General features: G+C 45.6%; 1 protein-coding gene across 10 annotated transcripts in view; it reads left to right on the top strand.

Moving 5' to 3' along the window:
* Positions 1-14,491, top strand: part of STK39 (serine/threonine kinase 39) — a 437,393-nt gene that overhangs the window by 137,914 nt on the left and 284,988 nt on the right. Inside the window, exon 1 of one of the 10 annotated variants that reach the window (XM_072751851.1) lies at positions 9,589-9,796. The exons of 7 other annotated variants lie outside the window; for them this stretch is intronic. Coding sequence is in view for 2 of the 3 variants with exons in the window: in XM_072751848.1 (XP_072607949.1) it covers positions 11,241-11,925 (685 nt within the window). In the remaining variant the exon portion in view is untranslated. Of the gene's footprint in view, positions 1-9,588; positions 9,797-10,420; positions 10,736-11,226; positions 11,926-14,491 lie in introns of those variants that run through there. 2 more of the 10 variants (XM_072751858.1, XM_072751848.1) reach the window with 2 other exon arrangements.

Raw genomic sequence — 14,491 nt, 5'->3', positions numbered from 1 at the left:
TCAGTATGATATCTATGTGAAATACAAAATAGGCCACACATTTTCACAGAAGAGGAAAAAGATAGTGCCTTTTCTTTATGCACACAGTTGGTTAAGGTAGGGACTGACCTGTTTGAGAGCACAGCCACAAGGAGACAAGATGATAAGCTTGCTATGATTCCCAATATCCAAATAATGTGTGGATTAAATGACTCGACAGTAACACAAGAAATTGTGATTCCTTTTTCAAAAATTTCTTTTATGTTTTAATGAAATTTTTAAAGATTTAAACTAATAAAAATGAAAAAGAATTATTGGGTTATCTACTGAAAAGTGTTTCAAAGTTCTATAATAATACTCGACCTTTTCTAGTCTCTTGAATTGCTTATATATACGACTATCTTTTGTATTTGAGGAACAATTGATTTGAAAATTATTTGCTACTTGACTGAATTAACCATGCCATTTAGGTAATGGACCATGAAACACTGTCATACAGCTTTTACTTCATTTGAAGACCAAACTAATAAATTATTGATATTGATTATTCAAACTAATGGTTACTTCAGCATTTTAAAAACAAAGATTAACAATAGCCGTTGTTCACAGAGTATTATTTATGGTGCACAAAGGTAGTTTTAGAAGTAATATTTATAATATTTGGATGGAGGTATAGAGGCACATATGGAATATTTGTCTCTAAACTCAAAATTGCCAAAAGTTATTGTTTTAAGAAGGAATACTCCATTCTTGACTATCTACCCTTCTGGCTTTAAGTATCATTAAACTGCATCACATATCAGTAGTCACTTTAAAATTAAATTGTAATTTAATTTAGTTAATAAAATTTTGTTTAAAAGTTTTAATGTAGTAATAGCAAATATATCTTGTCAAGGGATAGAGGGATAGAGTACAAAGTTTAACTTTCTGACTTTGGAGTTGCACCGAGCAGATTTGAATCCTGGCTCTGCTACAGATAAACTGGATTAGGGTTCAGTTTAAGTTACTCAGCCATTATAACCTTCAGCTTCTCCATCTATAAAAATGCATAAAATGTGGTCTACATCATCAAGTTGTAGGTGAAGAGCGACTGATAGAATGTAAGTAAAATGCTTGGTACACTGTCTCCATAAACTGTAGTCGTTGATATTATTGTGAAAGGAATTACAGACATTACTGAAAATTACCCTAAAGCAATATATTATGATCCAAAGTTATCTTTGTTATGAGGGTTAAAGTTTCATTCATTTTCTCAGTGATTGATTCACATGTGGGCTTCTAAAACAGTCACACAGAAGTCTTCTATCAAAGAAAAAAAAATCTCTTTAAATCAAGGTAAAAGGGGCACCTGAGTGGTTCAGTTGCTTAAGCCTCTGCCTTCAGCTCAGGTCATGATCTCAGGGTGCTGGAATTGAGCCTCAGGTCAGGTTCCCGGCTCAGTGGGGAGTCTGCTTCTCCCTCTCCCTCTCCTTCTGCCTCTCCCCTCTGCTCATGCTCGCTCTCAATAAATAAATAATCTTAAAAAAATTAAATAACTGTATGTAAAAGCTTAATTTTTGTGGGTAAGCCTGATTATGACAAGAACATTCTTTCAAGACTCCTCAGTTTTGAACCTTTCATGTATTAATACCATCTGCAGTCTAAAATTGTCTTGAATGCCTCTTCTTCTCCATTCTGTTCTCTCCCAGCTTCAGGGCTCTCCATCAAACCCAGGCCACCAGAGAGAATGGTTAAAATAGGACCCTGTGGCCCAATAACTTCATGGTCTAGTTTTGGAGTTTTTGGGGCAAAACTACAGTCTTGTACATGTGACCAATCTCCCTGTCCCCGAGGGATATATTATTTGTTTACATGTCTGTCCCATTAGATGTTAAACTTTGAGAGCAAGGTCATGCCTCATTCATCTTTCTGTCATTCCACAGTCCTATGCCCAAAGCTCACACATGGTAGATACATAGTTTGTTTCTTTAAAATAAAGCACTGAATAGTATTTTATTCTAACCATTTCAATGAAAATATTTTCAAAAATAGTTATTATTTCAAAAAGACTCATCCATTTTTAATTGGTATTTTGCTTTGAATGTTGTCTGTTACATCTAATTCAGGAAAGCCATCAGGGACCATTGAGTCTTTTAAGGTTGTCCCCTTGCCGGGAACCACCTGGATCTGGTGCTTTAAGCTATTGTGGCTTTCCTGTATCATAGTGATAGTCTCAGGGCCTTCACAGTTATTTGCAATTTGGACTGACAATTAGAATCCTCTCGAAGCCCAGTTACTACTGGCCGGGTATGGCTTAGTAGAATTAGGTGACACCCAGGCCTGAAGAGTTTTAACAAGATGCTCAGGTGATTCTGATGCCCACCCAGCCTGAAAAACACCTGGATCACCTGTACTTTACTCCCTAGCCTAATCCGAGCGTGGGTTCTATGTTTGTTTTTTGTTTTTTGAAATATGCTATGCAAAGGCTGTAAAATGGTGCTCCATTGGTCTGATTCAGACTAGAAATGTTTGGCATGCACGTATCACTGTTTCATAATTGTGAAGTATTTCAAAGATACAGCACAGTAGGGATACTAATACAATAAAAATTCATGGACTTGTCATCCAGTCTAACAAATCTTACCACTTTACTGTATTTATTACAGATTTTTATTAAAGTGATAAAACATTACAGATGCCATAGAAGCCCTTTGTGTGTCTTTCCCCTGCCTGTCCTCTCCAGATAATGACTACCTTCAATTTAGACTTTATCATTCTGATTCATGTTTCACTAAGTAGGTCCTTATTCAAAGACTCTGCTTAGTGTTTTCTTGTTTTAACACACTATATATATGGTATCAGATTCCGTGCAGCATTGTATAACGTTGGGCCAATATTTAAAAACTGAAAAATTTCACATGAAATCAGATTTGTTGGCTTCTCTTGAAACAACCGGAAGATCTGGCAACATTGGGCTAGCTTTCTGGCATGACAACGTGCCGTGCTGGGCCAGCGCTGTTCAGCGTGACATGGTCCCACTGCTCACACTGTGTAGGCATATGCGCTTGCACCTGGACTGCGTCTCCTTTGATGCAGGTCTGGCCCCGATACTGAACTTCCTTCCATCCTAATTCTTTTCCTTCTTCAAGGCCATTTCTGCTGTCCTCTTCTGCTTGATTTCAAAGGCATCTACCTCTCAAAGTATCTCTGCCTACCTCTAATATCCACCTCTCCTTCTGCTCTTTTTTTGTCTGAAATTCACTTTAATTTTCTTGCCATTTCCTGCTATTTCTCTTAAGATCCTTGACTTTACCACCCAGAAGGGCATGGTTTTGCTTTGTTGTTGTTGTTTAGACTTTGCCGGTCAATAACAAAGGAAGTTATTTATTTCGAGCAGCGAACTGACCCATCATATGACATCTCTACGATCTCTAGCTGTTCACATGTTTTGGTAACTTTAGGAGGTGGCTGGGTCCCTGGAAGATTGGACACTGGATAAAGTGGGGTATTATGGGTCATACCATTCTTAAGGGTGGAGGTAGTTCAGTCTTTTATTTTCTTACAGCATTTGGCAAAGTGCCATGCAAATTATAGTCCCTAGAAATGTATTTTCTGAATGAAAGAATATTAATAGGTTAAATTACAAGTTTTTTATTACATAGCCCTCCCTACAAGCTAGGCCAGCTCCTGGTCCTCCTTTGTCTCAGAATGCATGTAACCCAAGATACTGTTCCTGATAAAGATTTGAGTTTGTCAGGGAAACCAGAGAGGCAGAGATGGAAACGTGTTTAGGGTTTGTGAACACTTTTGGTGGGAGGAGATTTTTTATTTTACTTTATTTTATTTTTTTATTTTTTAAAGATTTTATTTATTCATCACACACACACACACACACACACACACACACACACACACACACAGAGGCAGAGACACAGGCAGAGGGAGAAGCAGGTTCCATGCAGGGAGCCCGATGTGGGACTCGATCCTGGGACTCCAGGATCACACCCTGGGCCGAAGGCAGGCGCCAAACTGTTGAGCCACCCAGGGATCCCCAAGGGAGGAGATTTTTTAATAGAGAGAGGCATTGAGATATCTTTGGTGTTTGGAAAAATCTGAAGGTGAGAGGGATGAACAAAGTATTTTCCGGAAAGTACTGTTTTTGTATAATGAATGGGATTCCTATTTGAGATTCTTCAATGGAGTTAGCACTAAAGAAACAAATTGCTTTTAATTACATTTTAATGTCATTCTACCTGGGACAGGAGTATCAGGTCTTAGATAGATTACATCATGAAAGAAATATGTGTGCCACACAGATTTACCATAATGCCTTTGGATGTTTTAGAAAATGGGCAAACCTTGCCAAATATGGAGGTCTTCCCCTATTGGTACAGAGATTAGGGCTTCCAGTAAGACCTCTTTCTATCAGAACCAGAGACCTTTCTATCACGGTCAGAAACCTCTGAGATTAATGAAGAGGCATTAACTGTCACCACAGAAATTTTGCCTGTAATAACAAATGCAATAGAAAGTCAATTTCAAGAGCTGGTTGGGAAATAAATGAAAACACATGTCCGCAAGTTCTAATTCATATAAGTTTAATTCCTTAATCACATGTGATAAATTTAAGAAGCAGTGTCTTTGCAATAATTCAACTTAAAATAGATTTAAGCCTTTTTTTTTTTTCCATTTCTGGTGGGGAAATAAGCACTAATGACACCTTAACACTGAATTGTGTTAAGCCTAATAAAATAGAATCACACCAGTTCTGGACTTTAGACGACAGATAGCATCAGCTGTGCTGGTGGAAAGCACATGACATCTCTATCATTAAGTATGCTAAGTGGGTTTTTAAAGCTGAAAAGGTTCATATATTCTTGAATGCATTTTTCAGATGGACATTTGACATCTCTGCCAAGAATTCATTCAGATATTTATTCTGCAGGGTTTTTTTTTTTTAAATAATATTAAAAACAAGTTGTAAAAGCCAGGGTTTTGGTAGTGTGGTGGCTCCAAAGGAGTGGCTAATTTCCATTAGTGCTCTTTGCTAAAGTTGGTCCGAATAAAATGCAGTTGGCTAAAGAACAAATCCTGTAATCCTGCTATATTAGTTCCCTAGGGCTCCTGTAACAAAGTACCACAAACTGAGTGGCTTAAAATAACAGAATTGTATTTGCTCACAGTCTGAAGTCTAGAAATCCAAAATCAAGGTATTGGCAGGGTTGGTTCCTACTGGAGATTCTAAGGGAGAATCTGTTTCATTCCTCTCCCTTAGCTTCTGGTTGCTGTTGTCAGCCTTTGGCATTCTTTGGTTTATAGGCTTATCACTGCAATCTTTGCCTCCTTGGTCACCTGGCATTCTCCCTGTGTGTGTCTGTGTCTCTGGATCCAAATTTCCTTTCCTTAGAAGGGTATCAGTCATTGGAATAGGGCCCAACCTAATTCAGTATGACCTAATCTTAACTTGATTACATTTGCCAAGACCCTATTTCCAAATAAGGTCATATTCACAAGTATTGGGGTTTAGGACTTCAATATATCTTTTTAGGGGACACAATTCAACCTATAATACGTACCTTCCCCTGAGGCCACCACCCCTGAGTCCCTCCTAGTCCAAAATTTTGGAGGCACTAGTGTGTGGGGTGGTTCAGCTGTTTGCACATACCAGCTCATTTCGCCCTTCCAGCATCCCAGTCATCCTGGGGTGATTGTCCTTATTTTAAGAAAACAGGCTCAGAGAGTTTAAGCTACCAGCTAGTAAGTGCAGAGCAACTATTTCAATCCAGCTATTACTGACTTAAACCCATCCCTTTTTTTTACTATGCCTTGCCATCACCCTCACTCAAAAATATTGGATCCTTGTCTTTGGAAGCAATTGCTTAAAAGAAAATCCAGCTCCTTCACAATTTTACCCTCAAACACATTTACTAAAAGAGTCAGTATGAGAGAGTTGGAGATGGAAGATATGGTGATAGATTTTCTTCACACCCAAGAACATTTGGCCTTTTCCCACCACGCAATGGCAGTGAGTTTGCAGTAGATTACAGGTTAGCCAGGGGAGAAAGACCATCTGTCAATCAAGAGCCTCCCATTCCTTCAAAAGATGGATTTTTAAAACATTTTATAAATTGTACTTGTGTACATCTACTTTTTTAACGCATTGGGGCAATTTGATCTTCAAAGGACTCTCATCTGTCATCAAGTTCTATTTCTCTGCTCCTTAAATAATTCTTAAACCTACCCCCTCATCATTATCTTCAATATCATGAGTTTTATTCACATGCACATTTCTCTAACTTGACTCTAGCAGTGGCTTTCAAATAGGTCTCTCCGCCTCCAGTTTCCTCCCGTGTAATCCACCCTTGACATAGCTGACTCATTCTGATGTTTAAAAGCATGTTTTTATACATTTAAAAAGTGTTATATTCATTCAACAAATATTTACTGAGTATATTCCGTGCTAGATATTATTCCAGGCACTGAGAAACAGCAGTGAACCAGAGGAACAAAAATTTTTGCCCTTGGGGAGCTTACATTCAGTACACTTTGCCATTATTATGTATCTTTCCTCTGTATATTTTGTTATGAATCTTGGCAGATAACGATCATAATGATGACATTGATGAGGGTTTTCATTTTATTGAACATTTACTATGTGTCAGCCATATGCTAACCACTCCACCACACATCTTTTTTTTTTTTAAAGATTTTATTTTTTCATGAGAGACACAGAGAGAGAGAGAGAGAGAGAAAGAGAGAGAGAGAGAAAGAGAGGCAGAGACACAGGCAGAGGGAGAAGCAGGCTCCGTGCAGGGAGCCCAATGTGGGACTCGATCCCAGGACTCCAGGATCAGGCCCCGGGCCGAAGGCAGGCACCAGACTGCTGAGCCACCCGGGCTGCCCTCCACCACACATCTTCTCTTAGATGTTCAAAGAGTTGTAGAGGAGGAAAAAACTCCCTCTAACCTCCCAAATTTAGTAACCGGAGGCCTGAAAATTGAACTGATGAAAGACAGGTTAACAAAGGAGAGAACAAAGTTTGTTTGCAGATGGCAATGACCATCTATGTGGGAGTACTCAGTGATGAAGAACTCAAAGAGGCAGGTGGAATCGGGGGCTTATATACCATTTTAACAAAGGGTGATAAATTGTGGAGTAGTGGTTAGACAAGGGAAGAAGGGGGTTGGCTTCTAGCAGGGGTAAATCATGGGATGGTGACTGGGAACTATGTAAGGTAAACTACTGATAGATAGAGATTGTTCATGCAGACTCATTTCAGTGCCATTTCCTGATAAGAGTCATTCTCCTCTTTCTGGTATGGGAGAGGGGGCACCTTTACAAATGGAAATTTCCTTTATGAATGGAAATTCCATTTACAAAAGGGAAATTTATGCCCTGCTTTTAGGCAGATAGGGGAGAGCAGAGAGCTTTTCCTGTGTCTGTTGTTTCTTAATTGCCTTCAGCTCAAAATAGCTCTTATGCCAAAGTGGCATATTTTGGGGTGGCAGATTCTGATCCCTTCAGGATTTGTGAATAACTGACTGAACCCTATATAAGCTCTTTGTAAAACAAATAACTACTGCAAGACTCTGTTTATAAGATGACAGTTTTGTATAAATAGTTTATCTAAGGCAGCGGTTTGCTCTTCAGAGGACATGTGGCAATGTCTGGAGATATTTTTGATAGTCATGACTGAGAGTGGGGCTGCTACTGGCATCTAGTGAGTAGAGGTCAGGAAAATAGACCTCTACAACACAGAGAATTATTTGGCAAAAAATATCAGAAGTGCTGAACTAGAGAGACCGTGACATATAATGAGGCAGTTGTAAAAGCTTAACAAAATTGAGACTCATTTTTTCTGTTTTAAATCTCTAACTGGATGTATTCTTTATGTATTGAAGTAAACCTTGTTTATATTTTAAAGGCTTCCTCCCCTGCCATCTTTCAGTTTAAATTCAGTAATGGGCTTTCAGGGAAAATTGCCTGTCAGTTAAAAACTTTACACATTTCTATTTTTTTTTTTTAAGATTTTACTTATTTATTTGAGAGAGAGAGAGAGAGAGAGAGACAGAGAGAGAGCGAGTAAGCACACAAGCAGGTGTTGGGGGAAGGGCAGAGGGAGAAGCAGACACTCCACTGAACAGGGAGTCTGATGCTGGGCTCTATCCCATGCCCCGCAGGATCCTGATCTGAGCCTAAGGCAGACCCTTAACTGACTGAGCTACCCAGGTGCCCCAGTGTATTTTTTTAAAATTTTTTAAAAGATTTTATTTGTTCATGAGAGACACACAGAGAGAGGCAGAGACATAGGCAGAGGGAGAAGCAGGCTCCCTGTGGAGAGCCCGATGTGGGTCTTGATCCCAGGACCCTGGAATCACAACCCAAACCAAAGGCAGATGCTCAACCACTGAGCCACCCAGGTGTCCCTCCCTCCCCCCCAAACATATTTCTAAGGTTTAAGTACCACTTTATTCAAGTGTTTATGAAAACATTAACTTAAAATTCTCATCTAGTGCTTATAATTTAAAAATATAATTCATGTTCTTTTCTTTAGATATAAAAATGATTCCGAAGGCCACCGATAGTAAACATTCTTCTTTAAACAGACTTACAGGTAGTAGTGATGGGTCTGCACTGAGTCATCACCGTTTGCCAGGCGTCATTGTGGTAGCCATTTGGAAAGTGGTGGGCTGGGTACAGGTATCTGGTATGTGACTATGGAACAGTTGTTCTTTGTAGGAAACTAAGTGATCTGTGTTTGATTCAAATCCGTGCTATTGGTGCTGACAACATCATATTTTCCAATTAAGTTCCAAGAACTTTCCTGGCCTTCATGGTCTCACTTCATGATTTGAAATTCAAAATATAAATTCACGTGACGAAATGGAGGTCATATTCCTGTAATCATTTTTCTTTTCCCTTAAAAACAGTCCTTAAAAGTTCTTTGGGATGGGGAGCAGCCCTTGAAAAAGAGAGTTCCCCTCTTCCCTATTCCTCCCCACTGAACACATCAGAGGCCTAGAATTTATTTGTTCATCAAGTTGTATTTCTTAATTAAAATCAATATGCGGTTTTTGAGCACCCATGCATAAAAGATGTATACTTTCTTAGTTCAGCATAAATTTCTGCTTATAGACCAGAGCACCGTAGTTGCTGAACCCCATCTGTTCCGTAATGCTATGAGATTAAGCACACCCGGTTTAGTTTAGATCACTGTTTGATTAGACATATAACATTTCTCCTAATGAATTTCTGACTTTCCTCTTGTCTTCCAAAAAAATATTGAGATTTTTGTGTTTAAACGCAGAAGACAAAGCATTAGTCTTTCTTAGAGCTTTTTTTTTTTTTTTTTTTTTTAAGATTTTATTTATTTATTTGTGATAGAGAGGCAGAGGCGCAGGCAGAGGGAGAAGCAGGCTCCATGCAGGGAGCCTGATGTGGGACTTGATCTGGGGTCTCCAGGATCACACCCTGGGCTGGAGGCAGGTGCTAAACCGCTGAGCCACCCACGAATCCTCCCCACCCCCCTTTTTAAAATTGGAGTTCAATTTGCCAACATATAGCATATCACCCAGTTCTTAGAGCCTTTTTTTTTTTTTTTTTTTTTTTTTTTAAATAATGCTCATTACTCTAATGCATTTCTTCAGTGGTTGTCATGAAAATCACACAAGAAAATTTGGGCAAAATGACCCAATGACCATTGGTTCCCTGCACCGTTTCTGCCTAAGCGGTGTGGTCTGGGTCATCAGTACCAAGGGAACCCGGGGGCATCAGTGTGGAATACGACACCCATAATCAGGGGGACCTGAGGTCCGACCACAGCAGCGGTAAAGATGAGGTAATTTTTTGGGGGGGGGGGGGAGTTGGGAAAAGAAAGCAGCAACGGATCCAAAGTTTTCGGCAGCTCGTGTAGGACGCAGCGCGCGCTGCAAAGGAAATGCCTTCCCCGTGGGTCGTCGGGGGCCGCTGCGGCCTGCGCTGGAGGCCACGGAGTTTGCAACGGGGCGTGCGGGCCCCTCCATTGGCACCTTCACGACCTGGGGGCCCGGCGTCGCGCCTGGGGGCCGGGCGGCTGCGGCCACGAGGGGAGCCTGCGACCCGCCGGGACCTGAGGGATCGCGCTGCGCCGGGCGGGGGCGGGGCGGGGGCCCGGGCACCGAGGCTGCGAGGGGGATGCGGGCGGTGAGGCGCCGCCGAGTCCCGGCCTGCGCTGCGGTCGGCCGCGTCGTGCGAGCCCGCCCCGGGGGCCCGGGCGCCGCGGGAGGCCGGGCCGAGCGGACCGAGCCCGCCTGGCTCGCCGGCGCGGGGGGGGGGGGGGGGCGGTTCCCGCGGAGGCGGCAGCGGCAGCGGCAGCGGCGCGCGCGAGGCTCGGGGCCGCGGCCCCCCCCGCGCGGCCCCCCCGCGCTGCCTCCGCCCTCCGCGCGGCCCGGCCTCCCTGCTCCCTCCCCTCGGGGCTCCGGCGGCGGCGGCGGCGCGGCGGGGAGGGCGTGCGCCGGCGGGAGGCGGCGGCCAGGCCGGGGAAGTTTCGAGCGGAAGGTCGTCCGCCGGCCGCGCGTCCTCCCGCCGCCCGGCAGCATCATGGCGGAGCCCGGCGGCTCGCCCGTGCACGTCCAGCCGCCCCAGCACGCGGCCCCGGCGACGGCGGCGGCCCCCGCGGCCCCCGCGGCCCCCGCAGCGCCGGCCCCGGCCCCGGCCCCGGCCCCGGCCCCCGGCCCCGCGGCGCAGGCGTCCGGCTGGCCCATCTGCAGGGACGCGTACGAGCTGCAGGAGGTGATCGGTCAGTGCGGCGGGCCCGGGGCCCGGGGGGCGGCTCGCCGGCGTGCTCGCCCGGAGGCTGGCGCACGGCCTCGGGCCTACCGGCTCCAACAGTTTTTTTTTTTTTTTTTTTTTTTTCAATGTATTTGTTCGTTCTCTGAGCGCTGCTGCTGCGGGCGGCGGCGCGGCGGATGTGACTCGCACTGCGGACGAGCCGCCTGCTGCAAACTTTTATCTCCCGGATCGCCGGGGCGGCGGGGGGCGGGCGGGGCGGGCGGGGAGCCGCGGAGCCGCGGAGCCGGGGATGGGGGGTCGGGGAGCCGGGGAGCCGCGGAGCCGCGGATGGGGGAGCCGCGGAGCCGGGGATGGGGGAGCCGGGGAGCCGGGGACGGGGGAGCCGCGGAGCCGGGGACGGGGGAGCCGCGGAGCCGGGGATGGGGGAGCGGCGGATGGGGGAGCGGCGGATGGGGGAGCCGAGGATGGGGGCCGGAGAGCGGAGCCGGGGAGCCGGGGAGCCGGGGCGGCTGATGGGGGAGCCGGGGATGGGGTCCGGGGAGCGGGAGAGGCAGGGCGGCTGGGCCGGGCAGCCGCGGAGCCGCGGAGCCGGGGAGCCGCCGCGTCAGCCTCCAGCCGAGCGGCGGGGCCGCAGCCGGTGTGGGCGGGCGGGGCGGGCGGGGCTGCGGGGGCGCCGCCCTGGGCTTCCAGCGCCGCCGCGCTGCTCCGGGGGGCCGCGTCCCGGGGGCCTCGGCGGGCGCCCCTGCGCCCCTGCGCCCCGCGAGCAGCCTCTCGCCGTGGGTCCCGGGGCCCCTCCCGAGGCCGCGGAGGATGCCGCTGCCCCGCGCCCGCCTCGCCGCCCGGTGCGCCCCGGTCCCCGCCCCTCGGAGCCCCGGCCCCAGCCCCGGTCCCCAGCCCCGGTCCCCGCCCCGGGCTCCCGCGCCCGCCGCCCGCCGCCCCCCGGTCGGCTCGCAGCCGCCTTCTCTGCGGTCCCCAACACCGTGGCCGGGTCCGCGGCGGGAGGGCGGCGTGACTCCTCCTCGGGCCTCGCACGGGAAAGGCCGGGGGCTGTGCGCCGACCCGCGGCCCAGAACCTCTCCCTCGAGGCCCTTCTTCGGAGCCGGGTCGGGGAGCCCGGGGGCCCGGGGGCAGGCGGCCTTCGCGGGGCCTGGTGTGCGTGCGCCGTGATGGAAAAGGAATTCAGGATATTTATGTTAGGTCTGTGTTTTGCTTTTCCTAAAAAAAGAAAAAAAAAATCTCCAGACTCCCGCCCCCCCTTTAAAAAATTAAAACAGGAGAAATTTCATAGGCGTGCAAATGAGTCTTTATCACCTGCTGCTTGGGAATGAAACCGCGTGGCCTGAAATACACGCATAGCTCATCTACAGGAGAAGGTGATGGGCAGAACGGTAACCAAGGATACCAAAACTTCAGATAATCTAAAATAGGCATCTCTATATAACATTCTTTGGAAACCCAGACTTTTCACAAGTTTGGGCCAGAGATTCTCAGGGAATGTGTCTTTGTGTCACTTTCTGGATTAAATGGCTTTAAGGGCTTCTCAAATCCTTTTCAATGAAAACTGCTTGAAGGTGGCATATAAGCCCCCTTCAGTTTTTCAGTTTTACTGCCTGCCCTCAACAGGCTTGCCCTTTCTCCGGGTCTGCGCCTGTTGGTTGCACCCTGAGCATTGTGCTGTCCTTTGACACAGCTGGTCTTCCAGTCCTCCTTGTCTGGGTACAGACTCTTCTCTCGTCCGAGTGCCCACTTTGTTAGGGGATCTCACTCAGCTCCCAAGGCCAGAGGGAATTTTCTTTGAGAAGCCTATTGCTTTTCCTGAGCCAGAGCACATTGGCTTCCTCCACCCCTCTTTTTACACACTATAGCATGTAACCCCCTGTTTTTTGACTCGTGCCACAACATCTAAGAGTCTGTTATGTCCTAAGCATTGTGCTGCGTGTTAGCAGTATACAATTTCATAAAAATGGTTCTTGCCCTCAAGGACCTGGCAACTTTATGTAAATGATTGTATAAGAGGTGATGGGTGAACACTGGGAGAGCACAAAGGGGGGGGGGATCATGAGAACACCAGAATTTAGTTATAACCAATTTATATGATTATTTTTGTCCGTTATTACGTTAAAATGTAAGCTTTGCTTATTGAAAACACAGTATTTTGGGCCGACTAGTTTTGTGAGCTAATGAATAAAAATCTTTTAAGTGATGGGCTTAATTGCAGGGCTTCTTTCTGCTTTCAGTGACAGCATTGTTCATTATGGTTGGTCAGTTTACCTAAGGCATTTGAGAACAGAAATACCTGCTTCTTACTTCTCCTGTTTTTGCACATTCACCCTGTGGAAAGGGCTTTTCTACATTTTAAATGTATCTTCTGTTCTCCAGCTAAGAGATGGTCCATGGGCCATGTTATTGACCAATCAGATTGCTGGCATAGGGGTTTTGCAAGGGCTTAATGTTTATAGGGAATTATAAACCCATTTCCATTTAGTGTTTAATGCTAGTTGAGTGATTACAAGTGAACTTGTGGTTAAGCACTTTTACTTAAATATTACTCACAGAAGTTAGTAGTTCAGACACTGAACTAGTTTCTACACGAATGCCGGTGAAGAGCCTCTGCCTCCCCCTCCGCCCGGCAGGTGTCATATGATAGGGCTCCAGCAGTGTGAACGGCCACCAGCAGGAGGCTCGGGTGTGCCTGAGCAGAAGACCAAGGGAGGCACCGCGTGTTGTGTTTTAACTTTGCAGCGTGGCACAGAGCACTTTTGCTTCATTTCCTTCTGGGCAGAGATTGGGGCCTCAGGATTATGAGAGAATAGGTTTACTAAAGTTCAAACAAGACAGGTTCAGTTGTTTGACTTCTATTTTAGAAAAATAAACACAGGATTTTGCAAGTGTAAAAAATAAAGTTTTCTTTGTTGTATCACTCACTGTTCTTGTGCCGTGAACAGATCAATGGAGAATTTGTAATGCTCTTACGGGTAATCTGGTTCAGAAGTCTATGCATGACCTGGAAAGGATGTAAAGTCTATTTGGGGAGAGCTTTATACTTAGGGGTTGAAAATGTGAAAATGTTGTGAAGTTATTAAACTCCTTTTAGCCATCGATATTCTTGTCTTAGTAGACTTCAGATATTTCTGTCTCCCACGCAAGTAACTGCTCTTGCCAGGTTTTCTTTCCTCTATACTTTTCAGCCTCATGAATCTTTGTTCCTCACCTCTCCCCTCCATCCCCGCTCCCCATCAGATTCCTTCTTTAGAAGTGTAAGGGGTACCCAAAGGTAGGCCAATTGAAAAATTATTTGTTGGTGATATGATAGTTGAACTTCTTTGTTGAACAGAATGAACAGTGAGTCACGTAAATACCGTCTTTGGCATCTGTAGTAATATTGAACAACCTTGAGGAACTTCTGTGGTCTCTGCCATCTGAGTTTCTGTATTTGAGTCCGATAATTGTGGCAGGAGCTGTGATCTTTGCTGATTTTCCTCAGAGAAGCCCTAAATAGACTTGTGCCTCAGAAGATGTTTGATTTTCTTAGTTTTTTTTTTTTTCTTTCAGGACAAGCTTTTCTTTAGTTTTGTATTTGATTTCTCAGTGTCAATTTATTTTGTCCTGAGTGGTCATTTAGAATGATTTGAAAGGAATACATTTAGGGGCGCCTGGCTGGCTTAGCTGGCGGAGCGTGGGATTCTTGATCTTGGAGTTGTGAGCTCAAGCTCCACATTGGGTGTTGAGATTACTTAAAAATAAAATCTTAAAAAAATTAATA

The sequence above is a fragment of the Vulpes vulpes genome, chromosome 3 (genome assembly GCF_048418805.1).
Source record: "Vulpes vulpes isolate BD-2025 chromosome 3, VulVul3, whole genome shotgun sequence".
Taxonomy (NCBI): domain Eukaryota; kingdom Metazoa; phylum Chordata; class Mammalia; order Carnivora; family Canidae; genus Vulpes; species Vulpes vulpes.
This window is presented reverse-complemented; position numbering and strand designations above follow the sequence as displayed.